Source organism: Monodon monoceros, unplaced genomic scaffold (genome assembly GCF_005190385.1).
Source record: "Monodon monoceros isolate NGI ecotype Baffin Bay Population unplaced genomic scaffold, NGI_Narwhal_1 Super_Scaffold_13, whole genome shotgun sequence".
NCBI lineage: Eukaryota > Metazoa > Chordata > Mammalia > Artiodactyla > Monodontidae > Monodon > Monodon monoceros.
The window spans coordinates 48,871,074-48,897,780 of record NW_021703769.1 but is presented as its reverse complement, the minus strand read 5'-3'; the positions used below and the strand labels follow the sequence as shown (position 1 = coordinate 48,897,780).

Below are 26,707 nucleotides of genomic sequence, written 5' to 3'. Positions count from 1 at the left end.
TGGTCTTTGAAATAACCGCGGACTCTCTCCGAGAACCCCAGGGCTCTGCACTGAGCCGCAGCCTCGGGAGGAACGGCTCCCCATCCCCGTCACTCTCATTTTCTTCTCTTTTCAACAGACACTGGGCGTCTCTGCGTAACCGGCGCCCTTCTGGGCTCTTGGGCTGCGTCCGGAGCCAAGTAAAGAAAGTCGGCTGCATCTCTCCCGGGGAGGAGACGGCGGGGGCCGCACACCTGGCTGGCAGGTGAGCCCGGGACCGCGAGCGAGGCGCCCTCGCCTCCCCGCCGCCCCGCCGCCCCTCTGCCTCCCGGCCGGCGCCCAGGCAGGGTGGAGAGTGAGAGGTGCCCGGGGCCGCCAGCAGGGGGCGCGCGCCTCCCAGACACCCGGCCGTTTAGCCAGTCGCGCATGAGCCATGCGGACGCTTTCCGGCAGCGTGGCGGAACCGCTTCGCCGTTTCGCGGCATTTGGCGACACCTGCGCTCGGCGGCGGGCGGCAGTGTGGCACCATGGCGTCGCTCTTCAGCGGGGCCTTGCAGCTGACGGACCTGGACGACTTCATCGCGCCGTCTCAGGTGGGCGGGCAGGGCGGCGGCCGTGCGCGGGGAGCCCCCTCCGGCGCAGTCTCTCCCCTGAGAGAGGGGCTCAGAAGCGGGGCTGCTGGGTTGCACAGCCCCGTAGCTTCCGCGTCCCCTTCCCGGGCGGCCATTGCAGCCGGACTCACCTAGCTTGGGGCCCGGGAGACCCTGCCGAGCTTCCCTGGCCAATTCCTTGCGTGTGAACAGAGTGGGACGGCCCCACCCCGCTGCGAGGGCTTGGGAGGTGCTCCGCTGGAGTCACCGCGGTGGTCGTCGTAGGTGTCGCCCCCGGGGGAGAAGACAGAGCTTGCCCCCAAAGGGGACAGGACAGCTGCACTTGAGAGCCGGCCGCCCTTATCTGGTGTCCCCGCTTATCGGTTGCCACCAGCCGTGCAGGACCAGGGCTCGGAGGTCCATAGCTAAGCCGTCCCAGGAGGAGGAACGGGTGGGGCTGGTCCCGGCACAGCGGCAGGAGGAGCTCGGACAGGCCTCCCACCAAGGCTTTCTGGGGCTAGTTCCCTTTGGGAATGCGATGGCCAGTGAGGTGCTCCTGTTGAGAGAGACCGCGAGAACTCCAGGAGTTGGGCAAAGAAAGGAACTTTCTTCCAGGAACTGGGCGGGGCCAAGCGTTCCTAGCGACCCCTTGGCTTCTTCCCAGCAGTCAATGAAAAATTGGCCACGGTGCCCTGCCAGACGTTTACGCTGAGGAAGGTGAGGGTGGGGGTTGGTGCTGTCTGCAGACAGGTTAGCGTGCAGGCCCAGTCAGCACCGCCTCCATCTGACTGTGACCTGCAGAGCGACTCTTGGTCGGATAGAGTGTCTGGCCAAGCGTGAGTGAGTAGGGAAAGTAGTGACAAGATCCATAGCGCTACGAGTGCTTCTGGTGCAGGAAGACCGGAATCAGGGCACAGTTTTCATCCCAGGTGGTGGTGTGGCCATCAGGCTGCCCCTCTTCTTCCGCCTCTGTGCACTCAGGTGCCCGTTGGGGTTTCTTACTGGTACAGGATTGCATCAAGCCCATGAGGGTGGATAAGAGGCCGGGAAGTGGCGTGGCCAAGATCCACGTCGAAGATGACGGGAGTTACTTCCAAGTCAGTCAGGTAAGTGCCAGCTTGGTTGGCCTGAAGCACGTTTCACTGCTCCGTCGAGTGACAAATGCAGGGGCCACAGGACCTTGCACGTCTCACCAATCCTTTCTCAGATATGTTCTGCAGAGAGCTCTTTGCAGAGATGGCAGTTCCCGCATCCCCTCCCTCTCTCCTTCTCTCTCTGAGTTGTAATTGTGTAAGATTTTCTAGTCCAGACCACTTGTTCTTAGGGAACACCTACTTCCTGTGTAATTTAGCAATGACGAGATCCTAATCCAATGGCCTTAAAATTTACCCGGACTGTTTGCCATTTGGACTCTCAAGAACATCTGTGCTGTCCCAGGGACCGCAGGCACCACCAGGCACGCTGGCCCGGGAATCCTGCCCAAGCAGGGGAGGAGCCACAGGATGGTTCACGGTAGGGCCAGACAACAGGATCCAGAGTTCACAAGGAGAGAGCCACTGTTCACTCAGCCCAGGAGGGTAACGCAGCAGCACACCACGGGTCCCGCCTAAGCCCAGCACAGCACGGAAGACTGGGTCCTTTTTAGGGACCAAGTGGGCGCTGCTCCAGAGCAGCAGTGGTTGATCTGGAGGGAAGTCGGAAGCACATCAGCCCCCTGCTCAGCACAGTATCACAGCCTGGCCTTGAGACCAGTCCAATCTGGGAAAATGCACTGAGCTCAAATTGTGGCTTTGGTGCTAAGTAAGGCCTAGTGATCTGGGCTGGAAGGGAGTTCCTGTCTTATCAGCCCCCTGGTCACACTCTGGGCCCCTGAAGCTCGCCTGGCCCTGGCTCAGACCACTCCTGTGTGTGCAGAGGGAGTGAAGGGGCTCTACTGGGATCATTTGCAGCTAAGAAGAGTTGCCCAGCCTGGAGACTGGCTTGAACACCAAGTTCTGCAACTGTCTGGCCGAGTCTGACAGTGTGACTGCCCCTTGTGTCCCTCACCCACTCTTCCATGTGTTGGCACTGGGCAGGCACAGCCCAGGTGGGCACAGGCTCCTGCCATCTCCTCCCTCTGCCCCTTTCCTTGTCCCTCTGTCCTTTCTTCCTTAATCTTTGCCCTTGCCTTTCTCTTCCTCCTCCATTTAGAGCCTGGCCTTGGGCATTTTCCTGTCCCCACAGCCCCGTGAGGGCAGCCTGGGGACCAATGACTGTCCAGGGCCTCTGTGATGAGTCAGCTGCTCCTTTGCAGATTTAATGCCCGTCTCCCACCCCTGGCGGGCAGCAAGCCTCTTCAATATGATCTGACGTGCCAGCCAAGTTTGTACCAAAGTTAGAATTTGGTGCCACTATGAAAATCTAGAACGTGTATACGTGTTTCTGCAATAAATATTTAATTTCTAAGAACTTACAGCACATAAAGCCAGTAGTTGGTTGTCAGTGTTGTGAGACGGAGAATGAAGGTTTCCTGTGGGTCCCATCATCTGAGAGCTCCACGTCCTCATGCGGAGGGCCCTTGGGGTACCAGGTTCTTGTGCTTCCAGGATGGAGGGACAAAGAAGCTGGAGAGGGCCAAGATCTCGCTGGACGACTGCCTGGCGTGCAGTGGCTGCGTCACTTCGGCAGAGACCGTGCTCATCACTCAGCAGAGCCACGAGGAGCTGCGGAAGGTTCTAGGTGCTAATAAGGTGAGCGGTGGGACAGTCTTTGGGATGTCACTCTAACCCGACATCAACCCCAGCATCCCTCACTCGTGTTGTCAGGGCAGCTGATCTTCTGGTGCCCTTTGTCCTATGTCTCCTAGTGACTCCTGCCGTTTTTAGGTCTCATCGGTGGGATCTCAGTCAGTTACTTGTATTTTGACATTGAAGTGTTAACCCTAAACTTTAGGTTCTACGTGTTTGCAAAAATGACACGCCCTGATGGAGTTAGGCTTGGAATCTGTTAAACACACAGAGTGAGCGGCAGGTGCCTTGCTTTGCAGATGGTGGCGCCTGATCAGCAGAGGCTGGTGGTCATCTCGGTCTCTCCCCAGTCCAGAGCATCGCTGGCTGTGAGATTTCAGCTGAATCCTACAGACACCGCCAGGAAATTAACTGCGTTCTTTAAAAAAATAGGTAGGTGCTGAACCTTGGGTGAGCTCCAGCTTGGACACGAGAGCTGGCGGGGGGCTCGTCATGCCCCACTATGACTGGGCTTAAACACATCAGGAACTCTATCTGAGGTTGACTTCAACTTGAAGTTCTGTTTTGATACAGAGAGCAGTGCCTTTTAATAGAAAACTGTCTGAATTCTGATGTTGCACTTCCCCGAGTCTGGAATTTACCCACTCCTAATACTGTTTTTAGACTATCACCATCAAGGCACATCTCCCAGGTCTGAGTTGGGTTCTGGCTCAGATCAGCTGGTCGACCTCTGCGTGCTGGGAGTAGGGCTGGGAGGACGTGGGGTGAGCCCCGGTGCCGGCGGCTGCCCTAGGCAGCATGCAGGGTTTGGCCTGGTCCCTGGCAGCCACCGAGCTCAAAGGAAGGAAGGCCCAAGGACACCGGGCTGTCTGCATGCACACCAGCGTGTCATGTGACGCCCCACGGGAAGGCAGAGCCCTGCTCCCGGGGCGAGGTGGGCAGCGCCTGGGGCTGTGGCCATCCTTCTTGGGGTGAGGTGGGTGCTCCCTTGCAGGGGCACACTACGTGTTTGATACCACCTTCTCGAGGAACTTCAGCCTCCTCGAGAGCCAGCGGGAGTTCGTGCGGCGATTCCGAGCACAAGCCGATTCCAAGCAGGCCTTGCCTATGCTGACTTCCGCCTGCCCAGGTATGCTGATGCTGCAGACCGATGTCAACAGCTGGACATGGGTGACGGGAGTGCTGGGGGAGGGGCTCGTCAGCAGGCTCTGCCTGAGGGTCACCTGTAGTCGCTTCAGTTCCCAGAGGGGTGATCATAGGGACACCTGAGATACGTATCGGCGACAGCACAGTGGGGGCTTAGTGGGCTCCTAACTCCTATACAAGTCGGTCCACCCCAGAAAGTCACACCCCTGCCCTGCTCGCTTCCCCCACCACCCCCACCCTGTGTCGGCCTCAGGCTGGATCTGCTACGCCGAGAAGACCCACGGGAACGTCCTCCTCCCCCACATCAGCACCGCCCGGTCCCCGCAGCAGGTGATGGGCTCCCTGGTCAAGGACTTCTTCTCCCAGCAACAGGTAACAGGGACATCTTACAAAATGAGCCAAGACTGCAGTGGTCAGGACCCACACGCAGAACTGCGCTCCCAGCCGTGCCTGTGCTGTCACCCCCGCCTCAGCCTTTGCTGCTGGGGCCAGGCAGCTGCACCACTGCCGTGTTCTCCACGCAGCATTTGACCCCCGACAAGATCTACCACGTCACGGTGATGCCCTGCTACGACAAAAAGCTGGAAGCCTCCAGACCCGACTTCTTCAGCCAAGAGCACCAGACACGTGATGTGGATTGTGTCATCACAACAGGTGCGGGGCCCCGAGCCTGCTGGCGCTGTGTCCCCAGCATAAGGCCCAGCACAATCCCCCTGGCTCATGTTGGTCACCCCGTCTGTGAGTGGAGCAGCCTTGCAGAGGCTCCCAAATGCTTAAAAGAGAAATGAATGCCCACCCGGGAGGCAGACGATCCAGGAAGGGTCACTGTCCAGGGACGCAGTGCCCTGCCCACTCCAGGTGCATTGTGAGGCACCCCAGGGTCAGGCGCGTCTGCCCCACCGCAGCACCGGGAGGCCCTTCAGAAGTGGAGTTGCCTCTGGCTGGGTTCATCCCCCACTCACGAGCAGGGGCTGGACGTCTGGCCACTCACAGATTGCTAGGGATGCAGGTGGTGGGGACCTTTCATGGTCTCTGTTTTTGTTGAGATTCAGCTGAAGAGCGTCTATCTGTGCTGTGGTTTCATCGTAGGAGAAGTCTTCAAGCTGCTGGAAGAAGAAGGGGTCTCGCTGTCAGAGCTGGAGTCGGCTCCCCTGGACAGTCTGTACGTCGCGCCTGCCATGTCAGGGGCAGTAAGCTTGTCCAGCATTGGGGTGCTCTTGACCTTGGGGTCAGAGGTGTCCTGGTGGGCAGCAGAAGGGACGAGGCGGGGACAGGCACTGTCCTCGCCCCTCTTCTCTGCCTCAGCTTCCTTCTGATTGGTTTTGCATCTGCCCCGTGGTATGTGTTGGTGTCCAGAGGTGGTTGAGTTCACGAGACAGCCTGTGGACAATTGGCTGATGGTTATCAGAGCTGACCCCAACTTCATACAGGTCTGAGCTCCCCAGAACAGGTGACATGACGGAGGGGACAGTCCTTTTCCCCCAGAGCCTCCTCCTGACACACCCACAAAGCCCTGTGATGAGTCTGTGACTCATCTTCCACTTAGAAAGCAAGTGCTCTCAAACATGACTGAAGTTACAGAGGTTACCCAGAAGCCTTGGTGGACAGCAGCCCCACTACCACCTGAGGCCATGCCCTCCTCCCCAGGTGCAGCAGTGTATCTGCCCAGGAGCCTACCAGCCATCAGGGTGGGGGCTCGGGGGGCTACCTGGAGCACGTGTTCCGGCATGCAGCCCAGGAGCTCTTTGGAATCCACGTCACTGAAGTCACCTACAGACCCCTGAGGTCAGTGGGAAGGGCTGGAGCTTGGGGCAGGGCAGCCTCTCAGGGCACCAGGCAGGAGCTGGGCCCTCCCCTCTGGCTCATGTGAAGGGGCCAGAGCTCTCCAGCCCTTGGTCTCCTCATCATAGGGCTCAGTGTCCCCTACCCACAGCACGGTGACCCAGGGCCCCAGAGGCCCATGGTGGCAGGACGGATTTCCTGGCACAGGGTGTGTCCCAACGTGAGTCCCCATTCCAGGGAGGGCAGGCTGGGGCCTTTGTCAGACCTTGGGAAGGTGGGGTTCCCATTCTACAGACCAGGAAACCAAGGCTGGGGCTGAGGCCACCTGCCCCACTCATTGAAGGGAGCTTTCTACCCTCCCCTATCACTGTCCCCCACCCGGGAGGAAGCCTGGGCGTGCCGTGTGGACAGCCTGGTCTGTGTCCCCTTAGGAACAAGGACCTCCAAGAGGTGACTCTGGAGAGGGAGGGCCGGGTCCTGCTGCACTTCGCCGCGGCCTACGGCTTCCGCAACATCCAGAACCTGGTACAAAAGCTCAAGCGAGGGCGCTGCCCATACCACTATGTGGAGGTCATGGCCTGCCCTGCAGGTAGCTGCAGACAGAGTGGGCCCTCTGGGACCCCGTGCGCTGACACCCTCCCCTTGACCACACTTCTGCCCGTCCTTCTCTGCCACAGGTTGCTTGAATGGTGGAGGCCAGCTCAAGGCCCCCGACATGCCTGGCAAGGAGCTTCTGCAGCAGGTTGAGAGGCTATACAGCATGGTCAGGACCGAGGCACCAGAGGATGCGCCTGGAGTCCAGGAGCTGTATGGGCACTGGCTGCAGGGCGAGGGCTCAGAGCAGGCCAGCCGCCTGCTGCACACAAGCTACCACGCGGTGGAAAAGGCTGGCTCCAGCCTCAGCATCAGGTGGTAGGAGGCCTCAAGGATCCACCCGGCCCAACACAGCCAGCACCGGGACTCCCAGGAAGGCATGTGGAGTCTCCAGCAGGGAAGTCACCCGAGACCCCAGGGCACACCCCCAAAATGCTGGATGAGATGTGGGGACATTGGGACCCACATAGAGATGGGACTCGGGACCCCCAGCCAGTAAAGGTGACTTCAAGCCTGTGCTCACCTGGACTCCCCGCTGCAGGGGGCCAGAGGTTCCACCACCTGCTGGAACCTCTCCATGGGCCCAGAGCCCTAGAGGTGCCCTGACTCCTCCTGGTTGTGGTGGCCTAAGCTGTGAGGGTTTCAGCTCATCCTGTGGGGAACTTAAGGGAGAGAAAAGGGGGGGTTCCTCATCCCCCATTTCTAGAGTCACCTGAAGCTGCGATGTGGAGGGTGGTGATAGGCTGGACCTGCCAGGCTGGTCAAGCTCGCAGCAGAGCTCGGGGAACCCTGCCACGCTGGGCAGCAGAGGACACCGGCAGGAGACAGGCACCTGGTCCATGACCCCAGCTGGGGATGGGTGCTCCCTCCACCTAGAACCAGGTGTTCGACGAAGCTGCGGTCTCTGGGGCTTGAGAACCTGTGTCTTGGGGGCTGAGTCCAGGTGGGAAGGACTCTTGCTATCAGGCCTCAGTGGTCTCTCTGGCTGAGTCCTGTGTCCACAGCTGGACCCCCACTTAAGGGGCAGGGGGAGGGCAGATTGCATTCAGCCCACCAGGCCTGGCCCCGAAAAGCTCACTTTTAGTAAAGGGGACTCTCTCTGAAACCGGCTTCTCTTCAAGAATGTTTACCAGCATCAAAAAAGAGGCCTTTCAAAGCTTTATTCAAGTTTAGGAGCCCTGTGCACCCCACTAGGCTGCTTTGCAAACACCCAGGTCTCGGGACTCACTGTGGCCCAGAGAGGGGCCCCGGGTGTCCAACACCAGGAAAGGCCAGGGCGCCCACCCTCTAAGGCTGGGCAGGGCTGAGGAAGGCTCGATCCTCCTGTGGGTCAAGGGAGGAGGGGTGTGTGGCCCAGCCCACGTAGGGCTCACTTCGGCTGGGGCATGCTCAGGAGCCCCCACTGCAGCGCGAGGAGTGCCTGGGCCTGTGGCTGCAGCGGCTCAGCTGCCCGCTCAAAGCTCGCTCGCTCCCTGCAGAGCACTTCCAGGACTTCAGCTGGGGCGACCTTCCCTGTGAACTTGCGCACAGGCTCCTCTCTGCGGGGAGAGGGGGTTCGATGGGAACCGCTGGGCAAGCTGGACGTGGCGGTGGAAATGAAGCCACTGTTGGAGGGCATTTAAAGAGCAGCCTCTCCCTGGTGCCAGACAGTCCAATAACCAGTCCCCCAACACCTCCCTCAGCATCCAAATGACTGCCAGGGAGGCCCAAAGGACAACAGTCCGGCCCCATGCCAGCCTGTTCAGCAGCATGGCCCCTGGGGAGGACACAGGTCCTCCCGACATGCGCTGGCTCAGGCCCTGCCATGTGCTCCCCAGCCTGCCCCACAAGAGGGCCCACACGCTGGCCAATACTCACGCCACCCTCAGGAAGGGGTTGTAAAGGAGCTCCTCGCCCAGGGTTGAGGGCACCATGGGCACATCATCCTCATCCCTCTTCTGGAATGACCACAGGCCTTTGTCACAGCCTTGTCTGGCAGCTCCAGGCAGCTTGGCTCAGCTCACCAGTCTGGGGGCGTGAGCCTAGACCCTGAGGGCAGGCACTCATGGGCCAGACCTGCAGGCTGCTCAGCTCCCCTCCCTCACCAGTGGGAGCCTTGGCTGGCAGAATGCCCTGGGCCAAGCCATGTCTGGTCACCTGGGTCGGTCATGGTGGACTCCCCTGCAGTTCCTCCCTGGTTCCAGTCCTACCCCACCCTCCAACCTTGCCACTGAGAGGGGAGGAGTGGTCACACCTTGGCCCACGATAGCTTGGCCTTCACTTGGTTGTTGCAAGGCTCCACTTTTTGTGCAAACTCGAGGTTGCCCAGTGTGTGCTCGTGACCACAGAACACCTTCTGGAGAAAGAAGGCACTTGGGGTGCACAGCACCACCATAGGCAGAGATGGGCAGAGACACTCACCCCAGTGGCCCAGCCCCTCCCCCCTCGCCTGGTCCACCTGTCCCCACGGCTGGCAAGCAGTCATCCTGAACGCTGGCATAAGGCAGGTGCAGAGTGCACCGGTTATGTAGGGAGGCTGGGCCCCATGAGAGGGTAAGGGGCAGGCTGCTCACTGTCTCAGGGGGCAGGGTGCCCAGGGTCTCCACCAAGCTGTGGTACATCTGCTGAGCTGTGGTCTCCAGGCGTGAGCCGCAGCCGGCCACAGACAATGCGTCCCCTGGGGAGTTGGGTGGGTCAGAGAAGGTGGATGGGGCAGAGGGAGGTGGGGTGGGTAGGCGCAGGGCAGCCAGTACCCGAGAACACAGCAGGTGGGTCCAGACACTCATCTTCCCACAGGAAGTAGCTCATGTGGCCCGAGGTGTGGCCGGGCGTCAGGAGGCAGCGCACGTGGATGGCCCCAAACTATGGCAGAGGAGCAGGTGGGCCTGTAAGGTGGTTGGGCCCAGGGCGCTCTCCCCACCCCTCCTGAGTGCACGCTCACCCGCAGCTCCTCGCCATGTACCAGCCTGCGGGTCAGGGCACAGATGCGCTCATCTGCACCCAGCACCACCAGGCCAGGCAGCAGCCTCGCCAGCTCCATGTTGCCCCAGGCGTGGTCCCTGCGGGTGGGGGAAAGCAGGATCACATGCGGTCAGGGTAGGGTAGGGGTGACACCCTCCTGCCTCAGCCCACCCTGATGGCACTCACCAGTGGTGATGGGTGGTCAGCACAGTTGTCAGTGATACCCCCTCCCGGCCCACGATCTCCAGCAGCTGAAAGGGATGGGAGTTAGGGAGATGCAGGTGGTCCAGGTGGCTGCCTGTGTTGGGGTGCCAGGCCCGGGTGCACAGTGCCCCAGGCAGGGGACGGGCCTGGGGGTAGGGGAGATCCAGCAGACAATTAGCGCCCAGCACACACAGTACACTTAGGCACCATATGCAGGGAAAAGGGGAGACCCGAGACGGCTCTAACCTCAGAGGAGACCCAAGATAATCAAGAAACCCTAAACGCCAAATAACCAGAGATGAGACAATAGGGGAAGGATCTGGCCCCAGCAGCGTAGTCTGGAAAGCCTCTCGGAATGCGGGCTGACGGTCTCGGCCTACGATGCCTGGGCCCACAGCTGTGCTCCCGCCGCCCGAAAGCTGCCCTCACCCTTTTGGGCACGGCCACGTCCACGGCCACAGCCTCCCGCGTGTGCTCCTCGATGACCAGGTACATATAGTTGTCCTCAAGCACAGGGATGACTTTGACCTTCATGGTCGCAGAGCTCAGCCACCCCGCGCCTCCTGAGCCCCTTCCTCAGGGTGGGACTACCCTCTCCAGACCCTAGGCAGAGCTGTGCGTGGGAGGGGTCAGCTCCACAGACACGCTGGGGGCCAGGAAAGGAACCGCACTCCCTGCTCCCGGACTTTCCCGAGGGCCCTTGAGGAATCCCAAGCTCCTGGCTTAAGTTGACCTGAGGCTGCGGGGACCAGTCTCTCGCCAAGACTCAGCCCGCCGCAGGCCCCGCCCCCGCGCAGCAGGCCACACCCCCGATTAACCGCGCCCTCTTCCGGCTCCGCCCCCAGCCACGCCGCTGCCCCGGTAGGCCCCGCCTGCCTCCCAGGCTCCGCCCCCTCCCCAGGTGCCCTCCCGCCGCAGCGCGACCCTGGACCAGCCCCTCTCCAGGCCCCGCCCCTCAACGTCCTTCCGCAGGCCCCGCCCTCCCCGGGACCCCTCCCTCCGAAGTACGACCCCGGCCCGCCCCCCTTTCCGGTCGTCCACTCACCCCAGCTGGGCTGCGCCAGCTGGTCTCAAGGACTGCCTAAAGGACAGCCGGACAGAGGTGGGCTTCGGGCGCCTGTCACGGGGCCTGGACGGAGCGCGCCGCTCACCCGGGCCGCCACCAACGGCCCGCGCCCCTGAGGCCCGCTGGGCCCGCCTGGAACCTGCGCGCGCGGGAACCGGCGCACAGTGCACAGAGCACACGCGTGCGCGGGAGGGAGCGCGCGCGTGCGCGGGAGGGAGCGCGTGCGTGCCCGAAGGGAGCTGCGCGCACGTCTGGCCAGTCGCGCCTGGCGCTGCGGCGCCTCCTCCGCGAAGCCCTCCTGGCACCGGGCTGAGACAGCCCTCCTGAGTACCCCGGACCCGGACTGGGACGTCTGAGCCCGCTTCCGTCAGGCTGAGCTCTGCAGGGATCTGTCCAGTTTGTTTGCCTGCCCGTCCAGTGCTCAGCGTAGGGGCCTAATGAGTGTGCGAACCCACATGGTAGAGCAAAGCGCGCTGTGTGAGGACAACAGTAACAGCAGCGGCATCTCCATACCATGCGCGTTGTCCCACACCTCCCCAGGCTGGGCCCTTGTATGCACTCGTGGTTCCATCCGCGTCCCTGATAAATGCTGGGGTGCCGATCTGCGTTTCCCAGATGAGGAAAAGGAAACCGGAAAGAATGGATCGCCAAATACGGAAGAAGTTGAGAGTTTGCACCCACCTCCCCAACCACTGAACTGTCCTGCCTGCCCTCGTGGGCGGGGCCCCGGGAGTCTCCTGGGGACAACAGAGGCCTTGGCAACACAAACCACCGTGTTGCAGCAACAGGCCAGTAGTCGAGGTGGCACCAGGCTTGGGGCAGCCCAGAGTCCCTTTTGCCTATGGAGTATGTGGCAGCCCCAGGCCCCAGGCCAGGGGCCCCACCTCGGGCCACCAAGAATGTGAGTCCTCCCAGGACGCTGCGTTTCTGGGCTCGGGGGTTCTCCCTGTTCCCTCAGAGACCAGGAGGGGTGTAGATCCTCCCAGGACCTGGGCCTGGTCCTGGCTGTGGGAGGGCCTGCCCCAGCTCTGCCAGGCTGAGGGTGTGGGGGTGGATGGCTGGTGGCTTCATGAGAGTGGAGGCCACAGCCCAGGTCTGAGACACACCTGGGGTATGAGTGGTGGTGCCTCCCTAGGTTCTGCCGCGGGCCGAGACCTGGCTGCCAGGAGTCCCTGGGGGTACCCCAACCTGCGCCACCAACCTTGAGACAGAGGTTCCCTCAGATCTAGAGCTGAGTGAGGAGCAGCGGCTGCAGGTGGGTGTGGGGGCCTTCAGGCACTGGCAGGAGGGAGGGCATCCCCAGGGCCCCACAGGCCCCACCTCTCATCCTGGCCATTCACAGGTCTGCAAGGAGCTGGTAGACCTGCAGATCAAAACCCATCGCCTGAAGGAGCAACACGAAGCTGAAATCTTCGAGCTGAAGAGTGAGGTGGGCACTGATGTGTGCCTATGTGTGCCAGCCTGAGGGCATGGGGGGAGGGTGCACACTTAGTGCCAGAACTGTGAGGGGTGCAGGTGTGCCCCATGTGACTGTGCACACGCAGTGTCTGCAAGTCCCCACCTGTCCTGTGTGTGCTGTGTCCCTGTGGATGCCCAGATGGATGATGACCTGGTCACCCTGCAGGTCCTGTGGCTGGAGAGCCGGGTGCTGGAGCTAGAACTGCACGGAGAGCAGGCAGCCCTAGCAGAAGCTAATCCGGGGCACCGCCAGGCACTGGCACAGGAGCTTGGGCACAAGGCCTGGGGGCAGGGACACTCCGACCACCACAGACTCCAGGTAACCATGAGCGCATGGGTGGAAGCTAAACAGGGGTCCAGCAGGGGAACAGTGAGGCTGAGACCGGCTTTTCTGTGCAGGCACAGCCCAAGGACTTCCTGACAGCTGAGAACGAGCAGCAGAAGCTGGGGCATGGTGTGAGTGTGCAGCCACCTAGCCTGGGAATCTGTTGAAGTTTCTCCCAGCCCAGGGTGGAGGTGGGGCAGTGCAGGGGACCCAGAGCTTGGGCTCTCACCCAGCCAGCCCTTGTGTACCCCGCAGCCGCAGGGAGAAGTAAGTCGGGCGCCAGAGCAGCACAGGGCTCGGCAGCAGGCACTGGAGACGCGTGTGTGAGTGACTGCCTCACCTGGGACAGGAGGGCCCAGCAGGGCACAGTGAGCAAAGGAGCTGTTCCTAAGGGGCAAAAGGAGTCACCTGCCCTAGGCCCGGCTAAGCCTCATACCCATGTCTGCAGGGCAGCCCTGGGCTGGCAGCTGCAAGGAGCCCAGGAGGCGGCCAGGACAGCTGGGCAGCAACTGGCTGCACAAGCCTTGGTGAGGCCCACCCCTACCTGCTTTGAGGTCTGGCTCAGCAAAGGTCCACCTTGCAGGACATAAATTCAGGGCCATCTCCACCCCCAGGTATTGTCTGCCTGCCGGGGCCAGCTCCACCAGGCTGAAGCAGAGAACGCCCAGCTGCAGCTGCAACTCAAGAAGCTGAACGAGGAGTACACCATCCGACTGCAGCACTGCGCCCGAGCCGTGGCTGTGAGCACTGGGCCGGCTAGCCCTGTGTTGAGTGGGAGGCCTCTGGGTCCTGGGGAGCCCGAGTCTGGCCTGGGTGTGCTAGACCACTTCAGAGAGACTCTGACCTTGTGGGAGACTTCAGGCCCACCCAGCACACTGTCGTCAGACCAGCTCCATGGAGGGAATTGGGGGGGCAAGGTGTGGACCCGCCCCAGCCCAGCCCTATCTCCTCCAGGAGTATGCAGATGGTGCAGGCCCAAAGCCTGCATCGACAGCCCTTCGGACATTCCTGGAAACCACTCTGGAGGACATTCGGGGGGCACATCACAGCCGTGAGCAACAGCTGGCCCGGGCTGCTCGCACCTACCGCAAGCGCCTGACAGATCTGAGTCGGAGGCACGAGGAGCTGCTGGCTGCCCACAGGTGGGCCCCTCCCTGAGCTGGGCACCTGGGGTGGGATGGCCCTAGGTGACCTGGTGCGGGGTTTAGTGTGCAACAGGTGCTGGTGGATCCCAACGGGGCACCCAGGATCCCCAAGGCTACCTCTGGTGCAGCCACCTCAGACATGGAGCCGCCGCCCCTGCACATGGTCACCAAATTCGGCCACCTGAGGGAGGACCAGGCTAGGCTGGAGAAGCAGCTCCAGAAGCTCCAGGCCCAGGTGACCCCTCCCTGCTGCCCCACAACTCGCCCCAGGACCCATCCCAGGCTCAGCAAAGCCCCAAGCCCAGGGCCTCTGAGCAGCCTGCCTCATTCAGCAACTGCTGTTCTTGTTCCTACAGAAAGAACCCAGTGAAGCCTCTCAGGGGGGCCCATTAGAGCCACAGTGAGTACCTGGTGTGGGTGCTGGGGAGACCCATTTATTCATCCTATGAATTAAGTGCTTAGAGGGGTTCTGGTTGCTGCAGTGGACAAGGTGGCCCATCTGTATTCTCCAGTCTCGGTCTGCTTATGAGACACTAATAATCACAGAAAAACCAACTGCCTGGAGAGAGGAGGGACTACCCTCCTGGATGGGAGGGGGCTACCCTTGAATGGGAGGGTCAGGGAGAGACCCCTAAGAAAGGGCACTTCAGCTGAGACTCGGAGGACCCATAGCTGAAGACCTGTGGTGACACGGACGATATAAGTCTTGACCCCAGGACAAGGCAGGAGCAGGCTACCTGGTGACCTTCACAGCCTTTGCCTCTGCACCTTCATGTTCTCAACTGTGCAGTGGGCAGAAGCTAGGACAAGTCGCCTGCCTGGGGTTTTGGGAAACCCCCCAGCATGGGGGGAGGCCCCCCATAAGCATCCTTACAGACACTGGGGTCACTGTCCCAGCTGGCCTTGTGGCTTAGCTTTCCCTGAGTGGCCAGTGGCTGCCCCCATGCACAGATGGCTCCAAGCCTCACAGCGCCCACAGTGGAAAGGCAGCCCTATACTGTCCCAAACTCGCTCCCAGCAGGCACCTCAAGGACCTAGGGGCCCTGACTTGAGCAGGGTCATTGGTCATAAACCTGGGTCCATGCCAGCTTTCACGCCCACCCCTCCTCCTCCCCTCACAGGGGCCTGGAAGCTGCATCCTGGGCCCAGATCCGCCAGAAGCTACAGGACTTCTCCCGTGGCACCCAGGTAGTGGGCAAAACCTGGCCAGAGGCCCTTCCTCACACTGTGCCCGCGCTCATGGCTTATGTTCCCCCATTCCAGGCAGAGCTGGAAAGGGAGAGAGCACAGCTGCTAGTCCGAGCCACGATGGCTGAGGAGCAACTTTCTGAGCTACAAGAGTACGTGGACCAGCACCTGGGCAGGTGGGCTCTAGAGGTGGGCTGGGTAAGACCCAAGGACCTCAGTCCCAGGCACTAGCAGCAGGGCTTGTCCACAGCCAGGTGGTGACTATGCCTAGTTTCTCTGAGCAGGTACAAGCAGGAGATCCTGAGGCTGAGGAAGCTGGTGGGTACAGGGAACCCCTGGAAAGCGGGGGCTACACCTCCAGCCAAGCCGCAGCACCCAAGGACTCGCAGTCGTTACCTGGTCAACAGATAAACTTGGAGCAGAACTCTTCACAGCCAGCATGGAGCCCTCCCCACAGCACCCCCTTGGGAGATCATTCCACCCAGCTCAACACCCAACAAAAATCAGGCTGGGGGCTTCCCTGGTGGCGCAGTGGTTGAGAGTCCGCCTGCCAATGCGGGGGGACACAGGTTCGTGCCCTGGTCCAGGAAGATCCCACATACTGCAGAGCGGCTGGGCCCGTGAGCCATGGCCGCTGAGCCTGCGCGTCCGGAGCCTGTGCTCCGCAACGGGAGAGGCCACAACAGTGAGAGGCCCACATACCGCAAAAAAAAAAAAAAAATCAGGCTGGAACCCACTGAGTCTTTATTGTGTCCACTCAGCCAACCTGAGAACTGGGGGCTCCAGGTATGGAGGCAGAACTAGGCCCTGGGACAGCCTGCCCAGCTGGCCCACCACTGTGGACATCATAGGCCCAGACGCGGTCCAGGCCCTCACCCAGTACAGCCACAGGTTGCCAGGTGGGGAGGGGGAAGCGCCCAGACACCACTCGGGCTCCTGCAGGCAACTCTGCCTGTAGCTTGTCCTCCAGCAGTGGGAGCTATGGGGGAGAGGGGAGGTTGGGGTGGGCAAGGTGGAACACAGCTCCCCCTACCCAGCTCCTCCAGGCCCACCACCTACACTGGGGATGGCTTGGGCCTCCCATGGGTTCAGCAAACCCCAGACCTACCACGCTAGGAGCCAGGAACACAGACACATTGTGGCAGTCCCTCAGGCTCACCTGCAGGAAGAGGAAATTACCCCAGCAGGGATTGGGGCCCCAGCAGGGAGGGAGGTTTGGTGGGCATTGGGTAACTGCAGCTTCCAAGTCCCAGCTCCAGCCTGCCCAGGTGGCAGAGGTACCTGGCACTGTCAGCAGGGTGGCCAAGCTACCAAGCTAGAACTGGAAGCATGAAGATCAAGGGTGGGGTCTGAGAGGGTCCAGGACTCCCTGGATTACCTTCCAGAGGTTCTCACGGCGGTAGCTGACATTGCCCGCACATCCTGCCCTCCAGGCATGCAGCCACGCCAGCCCCACCAGCCACGGGTTTAGCTCATAGCCCACAGCTGGGCGGAGACCGCACTTGTGGGCAGCCAGCACCTGTGGGCACAACGAGCGTCAGGACCAACAGATGGGGCGGTGCGCTCAGGGGAGGGGTCAACAAAGACGCTCCCCAACACACACGAACACGGTCCTTACAATCCTGCCGTCGCCAGAGCCCAGATCCACCATCTTTCCTGGACGGCCTCGCAGCAACGACAACACGTGCTCCACCTGCCTGGCACTCGCGCCAACATAAGGCACCTGTACAAGGAAGCAGGCGGGAGTGTGAGGGTGGGGGGCCTGCCTCCTGGGCTTCCATTCTTAGAGTGGCCTGTCCGGTCCTACCTGAAGGAGGTCCCAACCCACAGCCGAATCGGCCTGGAGTAGCTGCACCCTCCGCCTTAGCGACACACTCCAGGCCCCGCCCCCAGCCCGGACCCGCCCGGCCGGCAGCTGGTCCTCACAAGCCTTGGCCCAGCACCTGCAGCCGCAGCGGCACGCGGCGGAAGCCCGGCTGCAGCAGCAGCGCCCACACGGCGTAGGCGACCAGGCCCGAGCCCGCCGCCACCTGCAGCAGCTCCAACGCGCCTAGCCGCCGCTCGCGCAGCTCCGTCAACGCCTCGGCCGGGTCGTCCTGCTCCATGGCTGCGGGAGAGCGGCTCAGTATTTCCCCACCTCAAGTCCCCTCCCCGGCTCAGGTCCGAGACCCTCATGCCCCGGCCCGGACCTGGAGAGGGCCGTCCTCCCCACCGCCCCCGACCTGCGCGGCACCCCTACTCCCCGCTCCGCGCCTACCAGACCCGCGGCGCCGCGCCGGAAGAGGCGGACGCGGCGAGACACCGGAAGCGGCCGGGAGAGCCTGAGCAGCCGGTCCGCTCGCGTTCCGCTCCGTCCGGGTCCAGGGACCCTCCCGCGGGTTCCGGACCGCGGAGCCCTGGGGTCCGGGGCTACCCTCGCGGGTTCTGGCCGCACAACATCCTGCCTGTAGCCCGCGTCGCTCAGCCTCGTTGGCCCATGCCGCAGATGGTGGCTGCGGGCCTGTCCTGGGCGCTGCGGACCCCTGGGGCTGCACATCCCAGCGCGGGGAGACGCCCGAGGGAAGCGGTGCCGTGGATCCAGTTGACTGGCAGCGGAGGTCCGTGCGGTGTGGCTGGAGGCCAGGGGCGGCGGTCAGCCCGGGGGAAAGGGCTCACCGGGGAGACGCCGCCCCGCACACCCCGATAGCCAGCCAAGACCAGGAGCAGTCGCGGGGAGGCCACCCGGGCCCCTCCCACGGCTGAAGGCAGTTAGCCCGAGTGCGCAGGAAACGCAGGATGCGCAGGCTTCGGCGGGGGCGGGGGGAGTTTGAGCTTGGCTGAAGGGCAGGGCGGAGGGGGTTGATAAGGAGAAATTTAGCAGAACCGAGAAGACAGATGTTGGCTCTCTCTGAGCGTCATGGGAGGGGAGCCGGATGTGAGGTGCTGGGCGCTCTGGCAGCTGGCCCAGTCAGGTGGATGGGAGGAAGAGCCCCAGGAACTGGGGAGACCACCTTCCTTCTCCAGAAAATGTAACACACACGAAGAAAGATTGAGTTCCCGGAAGTGACCTGATGAAGCCTGGGAATGAGAGAGGCAAGTGCGGGGACAGAGCCAGGACCCCCTCCTCACCCCACCCTGAGGCCAGACGTCCTTGAGTGGCAGAGACTTGTCTGCACACAGGCCCTGGCCTGGCTTCTCATCCATCCACTGCATCGGTCAGGAGGGACGGAGGCTGCTTCAGGCAATGCAGGCATGCTGGAGACCACTGACCCCATCCCCAAGTGCAGACTGCCGCACACTTGGCCCCAGCTGCCTCCACTTGGGAAAGACAGGTGTTCCTGTGGTAGGAAACCCCGGTGCCATGCTCCCAAGACCTGAGCACTGGAGCGGAGGAGGGCTGCTCCCCACCCCCATCTCAGAACCTTCTGTCTTCTTCCTGGCTGTCACCTGGCCCTCCCCATAAAAGGAGGATGTGCACTGGGCTTACACAGCATCCCATTCTTGTCTCTTTTGTTCCTTGTATTATTCCTGGTGCTAGAGCAGCACCTGGTACCTAGAAGAAACTCAATAGAAGCGGGTCGACTGAATGAAGGCACCTACCCCGACTCCCCAGTGTGCACACCCAAAAGTCCCTCACCTTCACACCTGCACCCTGCTCCTCACCTTTGGGTACTGGGCACTCGAGTGCATACCTGTGTGAATGCACATGCCCAGAGGTGCCCCAGAGGCACCTGCTCCCATAGCCCCAGCCCTCATGCTCACCCACACCGTTTCCCCTTGGCCACTCCCCTGTGGGCAGGCATGAAGCCCCTGGCCCAAGCCTTCCAGGCTCCTCCCAGAGCACCCTGGGGCTCCTCTGACCCTGTCAGCCACATCCACTTCTGCCCTTTCTGCTCCTTTTGCTGGTTGCAAAGCCAACACTTTCTCTGGAGGAGGGTGTGTGCATAGGAGGCGCTTCCTGGGGCAGGTGGGCAGAGGCCAATGTCCAGCCTAGGCCCCAGCCCAGAGAAGATGCCCTACATTTTTCTGGACAGATGGTCCCAGAGGTAGTCCACAGTGACCACACTGGGTGTGGCCATGGGCCTCTGTCCAAACAAGGCTGTGGGGAGCTGGCCAGAGAATTAGGGCAAGAGCCAAGGGTGAGGTGCTTCTCAGCGCTGGAGGCGAAACCCTCCTCAGGTCGGGGTCTGCATGGGCAGTGCAAAAGCCTCCCAAGATGAACAGGAGGATGACAGGAGAGCACACTCACCTCCTCCTCCTCTGGTCTTTACTGAGATACTCCCTGGTGGTGGGAGGGGGAAACAGGGATACAAGGGTCTGCAGTCCAGGAGAGAGGTCCAGGCTGGAGATCCAAATGTGGGGTCATCAGCACGTTGATTGTATTTAAAGCCAGAAGGCTGGCCCAGTTCTCTAATGAGGGAATGTCGGAATGTGCGTGGAGAGGAGAGGTCTGGTGCCTGAGCTCTGAACAATCCATGGGTGCCGGTTTGAGTTTGGGGACGCGAAAGGGCACAGCAAGGAGCCTCAGGAACAGCAGAAGGTGGGAGGAGCCCAGGGGAGCCTACCATCCAGGATGACTGTGCTCCCACCCACAATTCTCACCAGTCCCCACAGCAAATGGCCCGTCCAAGTGAAAGGAGTGCATACCCGACACGAGTGTAGCCTTAGACAGCCTGCCCCACGGAAACTCCAGGGCAGCCACTGGAGTGATGCAGTGTTCACACAGGGCGTGGCAACATGAGGTACCTATATCAGCCGAATCTGGCAGAAGTGGCCCTGTGTATCCTTGTTCCTCTCCCAGCCTCAGTTCCTGCCTGCAGGATGGCAGGGCCCCTTCTCCAGTGAGGGCTGCCAGGCAGAGATGGGAAGTTGTTTCTGGGGCTCAGCCCAGGCACCCCCACCAGACCTGAGCTGTGGCCCTCTTTCCCAGGAGCTGTGGGGCTGGGTCAGCAGAGTCAGCTCCCTCTGGGCTCAGTAGTCCCACGTGCACCCCCATCCTGGGGCCTTTCAGCCTCAGGGCCGTCAGCTTTGTCCAGACCGCGCTGGCCCTTTATGTGGCTGAGGCTGGAGAGGAAGGCGGGGGCAGCGACAATGAGGCCAGTGGCGGGAAACGGTCCTTAGAGACCCCATTGTGTGCCCCCGCCCACTAGAAATGGGCAACAAGCAGGACCCTGCAGAAGAGACCCCACAGCCGTCAGGATGCTGGGCACGTTGCAGGGGCCTGTGGACAGAGGGGCCCATTCTTCCCCAGGGGCAGAGTGGGGCCAGGATGACTCTGCTGGGCTTGCAGCGAACCACGGGGGAAGTCGGTGGCCCGCCAGATTGCAGCCCCTTCCCTCAGGTTGGGAGTGGTGTCGCCTGCCTCCCCCTACAAGGGCCTCCACCCACCTCAGACCTTGGGTGTTATGGCCCCTTTTCCACTCCCACTCTGAGAAGTGGAATCACCTGGCATTGGGGGCAGCAGAGCTGAGGGTGACATGAGTGGGGGTCCCTGCATGCCCCCACCCAGCAGCAGCCCCTCTCCAGGGCGTGGGCTGGGTGGCCCTAGACATGGCACCACTGCCCCAGAGCCTCAGTCTCTGGCTCTGTGAAGCGGTAACTGGGCAGTGCCGGGGGCTGTGGGAGAATAAAATGAAGTGAGGCAGGCCCAGGGCTGGGCTCAGGCACGAGCACCCGATGCACATTGGTAAATGCAAGCTGCGTTCTTATTGGTTATTGCTATTACCTCGGAAGCAGTTGGTACTGTGATGCCATCTGGAGGTCACCCCCCCACCCTCCTACCCACCCCTCCCCAGCGCCCTGCTCCCAGGCCCCTCAGTCCAGCACCACCTCACAGGGGTGGAGGTGGTCAGCATGGGCAGCTGTGTAGGCACGGCTGAATTCCTGGAAGCGGGGTGCACAGCCCAGCCAGGCCTCACCGAAGCGGCTCCAGCCCATGAAGAGGAAGGTGCCAGGGCCAGGGTGGACACCACAGTGCAGTGGGGTGCGAATGGAGGCCTGCGCCTGGCCCCCAGGACCCCCCACCCGGAAGAGTGGCAATGTCTGGCGGAGGACACGGGCGGCGGCCACGGTGATAACAGACTCCTGCAGCTCTGTGTCGTGGGCAACCCCGTGGATGGTTCCATGGATCACTGTGGGGACACATGTTGGACAGTGGCATTCAGGGGAAGGCAGGCCCCTGGCTCGCCCCACAGCAGGGACACTCACCAAAGTCACTGGTGCACACGGCCAAGAGGAGCTCGGCATCACTGCAGGGTCTGCAGGCACCTGGCATGCAGGGGAGGTCATGAGTGGCAGCCCTGACCTCTCCAGGACTACCCGAGCCCTTCCCCAGCTGGACACAGGATAGAGAGGGCAAGCTACCAGACCCCCCTAAGGGCCTGATGGCAACTGGGGGTCTCAGGGACCATGTGTACACACCCTGAAGACACCCTGTACTTGGGGTGACACTGCAGGCTCGTGCATGCATCACACACACGCACAGACATGGGCCTGGGGGCTGTGCCCAACATGCAGGCACAAAGACCCACCGAGCTGGAGCTCAAGGGTCTGGGTGCACGAGGCACATGCTCTTGCACACCCATCTCACAGGCAGCACCAGCAGGCGGTATCCCCTTGGTCTCCCAGAGCTGCTTCCTGGGGCCCAAAGTCACCGGCCCAGCCCACGTGGCAGGAGGTTATGGTGGATTCGAGGGTCAGGAGACAGAGCAGAGACCCCCATCCCCTGTGAGGTTAGGCTCCAAGCTCCAGGAGAGCAAAAAGCTGGGCCTGGTGCCCTGCAGGTAGGCGGGGCTGCATCTCCATGGTGACCGGGCTCACAGTGGACTTCTGTTGTATTGGGCTGGGGGAGGGGAGGGAGGTCACCGCTGGGCCAGGGAGCCCTGGACAGCTTTGGCCGTCATCCCCTCCCCCAACCCTTCAGGGACCAGGGGCCCGGGTTGCCCTGCCCGGCCTCCCCTTCCGGGATTCTGCCCTCGGTCAGCAATTTCCCTAACCCGCAAGGTGAGGGATTGCCCCTCCCCCCCACCTGTCCTGGCGCTGCTACTCACTAGCTGTGTGCCTTTGACAGGCTGCCTCGGTTTCTCCCTCTATGCAGTGGGGAGGACAGGCAGGTTCCCACCCAGCGAGGCCAGGAAGCGACTCCCCGACTCCCACGTGTCCCCACCCAGGCCTGCACTCACCATCCGCACTGAGGCCGTGGGCCTGCGGAGGCAGCTCTGGACGCCCGTCCTCCCGCAGTTCGAAACGGAAGGAGGCCACGCGACGGCTGATGTCGGGATGCGGGGTGGCCTGCAGGAAAAGGGCCCGGCGCTCGCGGGGACCCCAGCGCACGCATCGGCCCCCGGCCGGGCCTGGGCCCTCGGCCAGCAGCAGCTCCAGCACGCCGCCCGCCCGCTCCGCGAAGACTTGGGCGCCTGCGAAGGGCCGCGCCGGCCGCAGGCAGGCGATGCCGGGCCGCACGCCGGGGTCGGAGCTGCCCAGGGTGAGGCGCAGCGCCCCGGCCGGGTACAGCCACTCGATCCCGCCCTCCGCACAGGCCAGGGCAAGCTGTCCCACGCTGCCGGGCTCCTGGGTCAGGCCGCTGCGGACCGGAGGGGCGGTGCTGAGGCGGGCGGCCGGCGTCCACACCCGGCCAGCCCGCTTCCGCTGCACCCTCTCCCCGCAGCCATCAACAGCTGCGTCCACTTTGTGGAGAAGGAAACTGAGGCCCAGCGTTCTGGGACTCGGCGGGGGGCGGGGAGGGCAAGGCTTCGGTGCCGGGACGGAGCGCCCCCATCCCAAAGGGCTGGCGACACATCTTCCAGCCCTCTCCTAAGGGGTGCGCAGAGTCCCAGGGGGTTGGCCCGCGCGGGGGTCCAGTGGGGCTCGTACCTGCCCCTCCAGCTGCAGCGGTCCTCCGAGTAGCCGGCGCGGGCGGCCGTGGCCAAGAGGCCGAAGCAAAGTGCGCAGAACAGCGCCGGGGTCGGCATGGCGCGCGGGGACGCGCGGGGGCGCGGCGGGAGCAGCCGGGGCGTTGGCCCCGGCCCCGCGCAGCCCCCACCGCCCGCGCCTGCCGGCCGCCCACCCGGCCGGGAGCCTGGAAGCTGCCGGGAGGCAGTGGGCGGGCCGAGCAGCCAATCGCGCCGCGGTGCCCGAACTTTCCACCAATTGCAGCGGCGCTCTCGGGGGTGGGAGGACCAGCCCGTGGCCCAGGAGGCGCTGGGGAGGGGGCTCCACGGCCGGACGTGTTCAGTGTCACCTCCTCGAGGTACCCCGCTACTTCCCCCGCCAACCCCCGCCTCCAGCCTCGCCTTGCTTGCAGTCCTGGTCGGGCCACTGTCCTCCAAGCCCTTGGCCGGGGGGGGGGGGGGGGCCCCCGGACCCCCCGGGGGGGGGGGGGGGGGGGGGGGGTGCCCACTGGAACCTCTGGGGGAGGGGAGTTCATCTGGGTGGCTCTCTCCAAGACTGGTACCTAGGCTTCCATCCCCCATCTCTCCCTAACCTGGCCCTGGTGACTTCCCACAGGCCACGCGGTAACCCAGCGATGAGAGTCCAGGCACTGGGGCTGCAGGCACCGTGGAAAAGCAGGAACAAGGACAGCCCTGAGCCCCAGAATCAAGCCCCTAGTAGGTCGGGACAAGCTGAAACGGGGCCCACTCTCATAGAGGAAACCCCGCCCCCAATGCCAATGTGTAGGCTAGGGAGGAGGTGGGGAGTAGGTTGTCAGATGGGGACTGGAGAGAATGCCAGACAATGGGGAGGAGCAGACAGCCTTGGCCAAGGCCCTGAGGTGTGGACCTGGTGGATGGGACCCAAGAGCCTGGTGAAACCGTGGGGTCAGATTACAGAGGCCTTAGGCACAAACCCAGGACTCCAACCTCACACTGGAACCCTTGAGATCACTGAAAGCTTTAGCTGACATAGATTCTCTGCCGCCTGTGGGTGTGAAGGGTTTTTTTCGTGTTTTTTTTTTTTTTTGGCTGTATTTGGGTCTTTGTTGCTGTGCGCGGGTTTTCTCTAGTTGCAGCGAGCGGGAGCTACTTTTCATTGTGGTGGCGGGCTTCTCTTGTTGCAGAACACAGGCTCTAGGCACGTGGGTTTCAGTTGTGGCACACGAGCTCAGTAGTTGTGGCTCGCGGGCTCTAGAGTGCAGGCTCAGTAGTTGTGGCGCACAGGCTTAGTTGCTCCATGGCACGTGGGATCTTCCCTAACCAGGGCTTAAACCCGTGTCCCCTGCATTGGTAGGCGGATTCTTAACCACTGCGCCACCAGGGAAGCCTGGGTGTGAAGTCTTTACCCCACTGTCCCCCCACCCCAGCCCTCCTGCTGCCCTGGGCCAGAAGTGCAGGCTGACAGATGAAGGCAGATGGCGCCAAGGGGAAGGGGGGCATTGGAGCTGCTGCCAGACTGAGCATACCACTGCCCCCTCCCCTGGCTCCAGGGCCCTTCAGGGCCAAAGAGGGGCAAGGCATCCTCAGGGCTCAGCTGGCCCCTTGCCCTGGGCAAGGTGCGGTGGCAACCAGCCATCAATCACGATAGCCCAAAGGTGGACACAAGCCAAGTATCCACTGACAGATGATGGGTAGACAAAATGGGGTCTATCCATACCGTGGAATATTATTCTGGTTAAAAAGGAAGGAAATTCTGCCACATGCTACAACGTGGATGAACCTAGAAGACATTACGTTCAGTGAAATAAGCCAATCACAAAAGGACAAATATAAGTCTATTCTTTTGAAGTACCTAAAATAGCCAAATTCATAGAGAAAAATTAGAATGAAGGTTGCAGGGGCAGGGGGACGGGGAGTTGGTGTTTAATGGGGACCGAGTCTTCAGTCTGGGAGGCTGAAAACGTTCTGAGGATGGTGGTGACATCTGCACAACACTGTGGCTGTACTCGACACTCCTGCACACTTAGACATGGTTAAGGTGGTAAGGTTTATGTGTATTTTACCCAATTACAAATTTAAAAAGGGGTACACAGGGCCTGGCACTGGGCACATAGAAGGCAAAAGAGGCCCCACTAGAAGGAAGGGAGCGGGCACCCCTGTCAGCTGCCCTTGCTGAGACAGTGGCTCCACTTCTGGCGGGTCACTGGGGCCCTGACTGCCCTTGCACAGGCCTGGGAGGAGGACAGTGGGCTCCAGGCGCCCTCTGGTGGCAGTGTGAGGAGTCAGCCTCAGACCCACCTCCCACCAGTCTGGGGCCCCTGGCTCCCCACCCTCCTCCTCCCCCGGAAAATGGGCTAGTGTCCGTGGGTGCCTGGAAGGGGTTCCTAAAGGGTGACCTAGTCTGGAAAGGACTGAGCTCTGGCCCCTCAACACCAGGCTCCCCCTGCCTTCTGCTGCAGCTGGTTCTTCAAGGGGCCCAGTGGTGATGCTGTCACCCACAGAAGACCACAGAAGGCTGCCTCTCCTCACAGCTCCTGGCCCCACGCCCTGTGGGTGCTTACCTGAAGCACCCAGTGTCATAAGCCATCGGAGGTCTGCCACCCACAAGACAGGGCGCCCAGAAGGCCACACCTGGCCTTGCTTGCTGCTGGTGCAGGAGCAGACATGCTCAGTAAATAACCTGGAGAGTGAGTGCACGGATCGATTAATGATACCCCAAATCTCAGGTAACTCCCTCAACATCTGTGCTCGGTTTGGAGGCTCCTTCATGTGCCCCCAGCTCCAGACCCTTCAGTGCCCTGACCCTCCAAAATGGGCCTCTCTGCATTTCCACTCAAAACCCAAGTCCTGGCAGAGGACTGGAGCGGATGCTGGGACAAGGAGCAGTCCAAGTGAGCCCTGCCCTCCAGCAGGGGAGGCAACCCCACAGGGTAAGGGGCACAGGTGAGGAGCACATGTGACCGAGGGGGGCGCTGGGCTGGTCCCGGGCCTGTGGGAGCAACACAAAGGCCAGACAGAGGCAATGGGGGTGGAGGGATGGGAAAAGTGCCCCAGGTCTGGATGGAGCTTAGGGCCAACCAGGGACAGGAAGCTGGCCAGTGGGAAGTGGAACTTGGCTTCGAGGGGACAGTGAGCCTAGCTCTTGAGGAAATGGTGAGAAAGCCCAAAAGGGTCAAGTTCTCCCAATTGCCCAAGACTTCCCACTTGGGCTCCATTTCAGCAGAAGTGGGGGAGAGGGAGAGATGGGGGCTAAGCAGAGGCCAGCTCAGCCTTGCCCCGAGCTGAGTCTGTGGCCGCTCAGACCCCTGCAGCCAGGACCTCTTGAATGTGTGCTCTAGTTGGCCCAGGGCAGGGCGCTGCACCCCTTGAGGGGGCTGGGAGCATGGGAGCAAAGGACAACGGGGACAGTTCCCACAACTGAGAGCCAAGGGGTGCCAGGAAGCTGCCACCAAGTGACACGCTCCAGTGGTGCCCACCATGAACACTGGCCTGGAATGCTCCTGACCAGCCTGACCTAGGGAGCCCCAGGGTGCTGGAGTGACCAGCCCTCCCAGAGACCCCATCAGGGAGACAGTCATATCTGCCAACTCTTCCGGGCAGCCTGAGCTAGTTCCGCTTCACCTGCACACACCCCCACCTCCACTCCCAGGTGGAATCGGGCCTTGCCCACCTATGAGCCTGTACCTTGGGACACATGACAAGTTTCCTCCCTTG

The 26,707-nt window shown here is 62.1% G+C and overlaps 5 protein-coding genes across 16 annotated transcripts; 2 read left to right on the top strand and 3 right to left on the bottom strand.

Moving 5' to 3' along the window:
* The first annotated feature begins 497 nt into the window (after window positions 1-497).
* CIAO3 (cytosolic iron-sulfur assembly component 3) lies at window positions 498-7,922 on the top strand. 2 transcript variants are annotated; one of them, XM_029220191.1, is made up of 11 exons: window positions 498-572; window positions 1,580-1,675; window positions 3,155-3,298; window positions 3,595-3,727; window positions 4,290-4,424; window positions 4,695-4,813; window positions 4,966-5,095; window positions 5,531-5,603; window positions 6,089-6,226; window positions 6,655-6,748; window positions 6,901-7,922. In XM_029220191.1, the coding sequence occupies exons 1-11, from the start codon at window positions 507-509 to the stop codon at window positions 6,907-6,909; spliced, it is 1,137 nt and encodes a 378-aa protein (XP_029076024.1). In that variant the 5' UTR covers window positions 498-506; the 3' UTR covers window positions 6,910-7,922. The 2 variants fall into 2 exon arrangements, with proteins under 2 accessions (XP_029076024.1, XP_029076023.1); XM_029220190.1 differs by having other exon boundaries at window positions 6,655-6,812.
* A 27-nt stretch (window positions 7,923-7,949) lies between these two features.
* HAGHL (hydroxyacylglutathione hydrolase like) lies at window positions 7,950-12,250 on the bottom strand. 10 transcript variants are annotated; one of them, XM_029220193.1, is made up of 9 exons: window positions 11,007-12,250; window positions 10,391-10,574; window positions 9,944-10,107; window positions 9,738-9,855; window positions 9,550-9,658; window positions 9,370-9,473; window positions 9,051-9,152; window positions 8,675-8,754; window positions 8,033-8,355 (listed from the first exon to the last, which is right to left on the bottom strand). In XM_029220193.1, exons 2-9 carry the CDS (start codon window positions 10,493-10,495, stop codon window positions 8,187-8,189), a joined length of 951 nt encoding a protein of 316 aa, XP_029076026.1. In that variant the 5' UTR covers window positions 10,496-10,574; window positions 11,007-12,250; the 3' UTR covers window positions 8,033-8,186. The 10 variants fall into 10 exon arrangements, 8 of the variants coding, with proteins under 8 accessions (XP_029076029.1, XP_029076026.1, XP_029076028.1 ...); XM_029220195.1 differs by having other exon boundaries at window positions 9,051-9,149; XR_003793090.1 differs by having other exon boundaries at window positions 8,185-8,355; window positions 8,675-8,845.
* Window positions 11,406-15,842, top strand: CCDC78 (coiled-coil domain containing 78). The gene is made up of 13 exons (XM_029220204.1): window positions 11,406-11,689; window positions 12,163-12,282; window positions 12,370-12,456; window positions 12,652-12,804; window positions 12,885-12,941; window positions 13,066-13,133; window positions 13,259-13,337; window positions 13,425-13,550; window positions 13,765-13,952; window positions 14,019-14,190; window positions 14,312-14,355; window positions 15,077-15,319; window positions 15,428-15,842. The coding sequence occupies exons 1-13, from the start codon at window positions 11,465-11,467 to the stop codon at window positions 15,552-15,554; spliced, it is 1,689 nt and encodes a 562-aa protein (XP_029076037.1). The 5' UTR covers window positions 11,406-11,464; the 3' UTR covers window positions 15,555-15,842.
* A 28-nt stretch (window positions 15,843-15,870) lies between these two features.
* On the bottom strand, window positions 15,871-20,618 carry FAM173A (family with sequence similarity 173 member A). 2 transcript variants are annotated; one of them, XM_029220202.1, is made up of 6 exons: window positions 17,401-20,618; window positions 17,087-17,250; window positions 16,762-16,866; window positions 16,522-16,662; window positions 16,252-16,302; window positions 15,871-16,122 (listed from the first exon to the last, which is right to left on the bottom strand). In XM_029220202.1, exons 2-6 carry the CDS (start codon window positions 17,246-17,248, stop codon window positions 15,901-15,903), a joined length of 681 nt encoding a protein of 226 aa, XP_029076035.1. In that variant the 5' UTR covers window positions 17,249-17,250; window positions 17,401-20,618; the 3' UTR covers window positions 15,871-15,900. The 2 variants fall into 2 exon arrangements, with proteins under 2 accessions (XP_029076035.1, XP_029076036.1); XM_029220203.1 differs by having other exon boundaries at window positions 17,087-17,420.
* A 203-nt stretch (window positions 20,619-20,821) lies between these two features.
* On the bottom strand, window positions 20,822-24,200 carry METRN (meteorin, glial cell differentiation regulator). Its single transcript, XM_029220192.1, has 4 exons — window positions 22,995-24,200; window positions 22,304-22,704; window positions 21,330-21,389; window positions 20,822-21,253 (listed from the first exon to the last, which is right to left on the bottom strand). The coding sequence occupies exons 1-4, from the start codon at window positions 23,591-23,593 to the stop codon at window positions 20,937-20,939; spliced, it is 1,377 nt and encodes a 458-aa protein (XP_029076025.1). The 5' UTR covers window positions 23,594-24,200; the 3' UTR covers window positions 20,822-20,936.
* Between the last annotated feature and the right edge of the window lie 2,507 nt (window positions 24,201-26,707).

Coding starts and splice junctions, on each gene's coding strand:
- CIAO3 (XM_029220190.1), top strand. CDS start 507: ATGGCGTCGCTCTTCAGCGGGGCCTTGCAGCTGACGGACCTGGACGAC. Junction 3,299..3,594: donor AGGTTCTAGGTGCTAATAAG/GTGAGCGGTGGG, acceptor CTTGCTTTGCAG/ATGGTGGCGCCTGATCAGCA. Junction 5,096..5,530: donor GGATTGTGTCATCACAACAG/GTGCGGGGCCCC, acceptor GTTTCATCGTAG/GAGAAGTCTTCAAGCTGCTG.
- HAGHL (XM_029220193.1), bottom strand. CDS start 10,495: ATGAAGGTCAAAGTCATCCCTGTGCTTGAGGACAACTATATGTACCTG. Junction 9,856..9,943: donor CTGACCACCCATCACCACTG/GTGAGTGCCATC, acceptor CCCCACCCGCAG/GGACCACGCCTGGGGCAACA. Junction 8,356..8,674: donor AACCCCTTCCTGAGGGTGGC/GTGAGTATTGGC, acceptor CTCTCCCCGCAG/AGAGGAGCCTGTGCGCAAGT.
- CCDC78 (XM_029220204.1), top strand. CDS start 11,465: ATGAGTGTGCGAACCCACATGGTAGAGCAAAGCGCGCTGTGTGAGGAC. Junction 13,134..13,258: donor CAGGCACTGGAGACGCGTGT/GTGAGTGACTGC, acceptor CCATGTCTGCAG/GGCAGCCCTGGGCTGGCAGC. Junction 13,551..13,764: donor ACTGCGCCCGAGCCGTGGCT/GTGAGCACTGGG, acceptor TATCTCCTCCAG/GAGTATGCAGATGGTGCAGG.
- FAM173A (XM_029220202.1), bottom strand. CDS start 17,248: ATGGAGCAGGACGACCCGGCCGAGGCGTTGACGGAGCTGCGCGAGCGG. Junction 16,303..16,521: donor GCCGTGAGAACCTCTGGAAG/GTAATCCAGGGA, acceptor CTCTTCCTGCAG/GTGAGCCTGAGGGACTGCCA. Junction 16,123..16,251: donor TGTTCCTGGCTCCTAGCGTG/GTAGGTCTGGGG, acceptor TCTCCCCCATAG/CTCCCACTGCTGGAGGACAA.
- METRN (XM_029220192.1), bottom strand. CDS start 23,593: ATGGGGGATGGAAGCCTAGGTACCAGTCTTGGAGAGAGCCACCCAGAT. Junction 22,705..22,994: donor CGCTGCAGCTGGAGGGGCAG/GTACGAGCCCCA, acceptor TCCGGTCCGCAG/CGGCCTGACCCAGGAGCCCG. Junction 21,254..21,329: donor CGTGTGCACCAGTGACTTTG/GTGAGTGTCCCT, acceptor GTGTCCCCACAG/TGATCCATGGAACCATCCAC.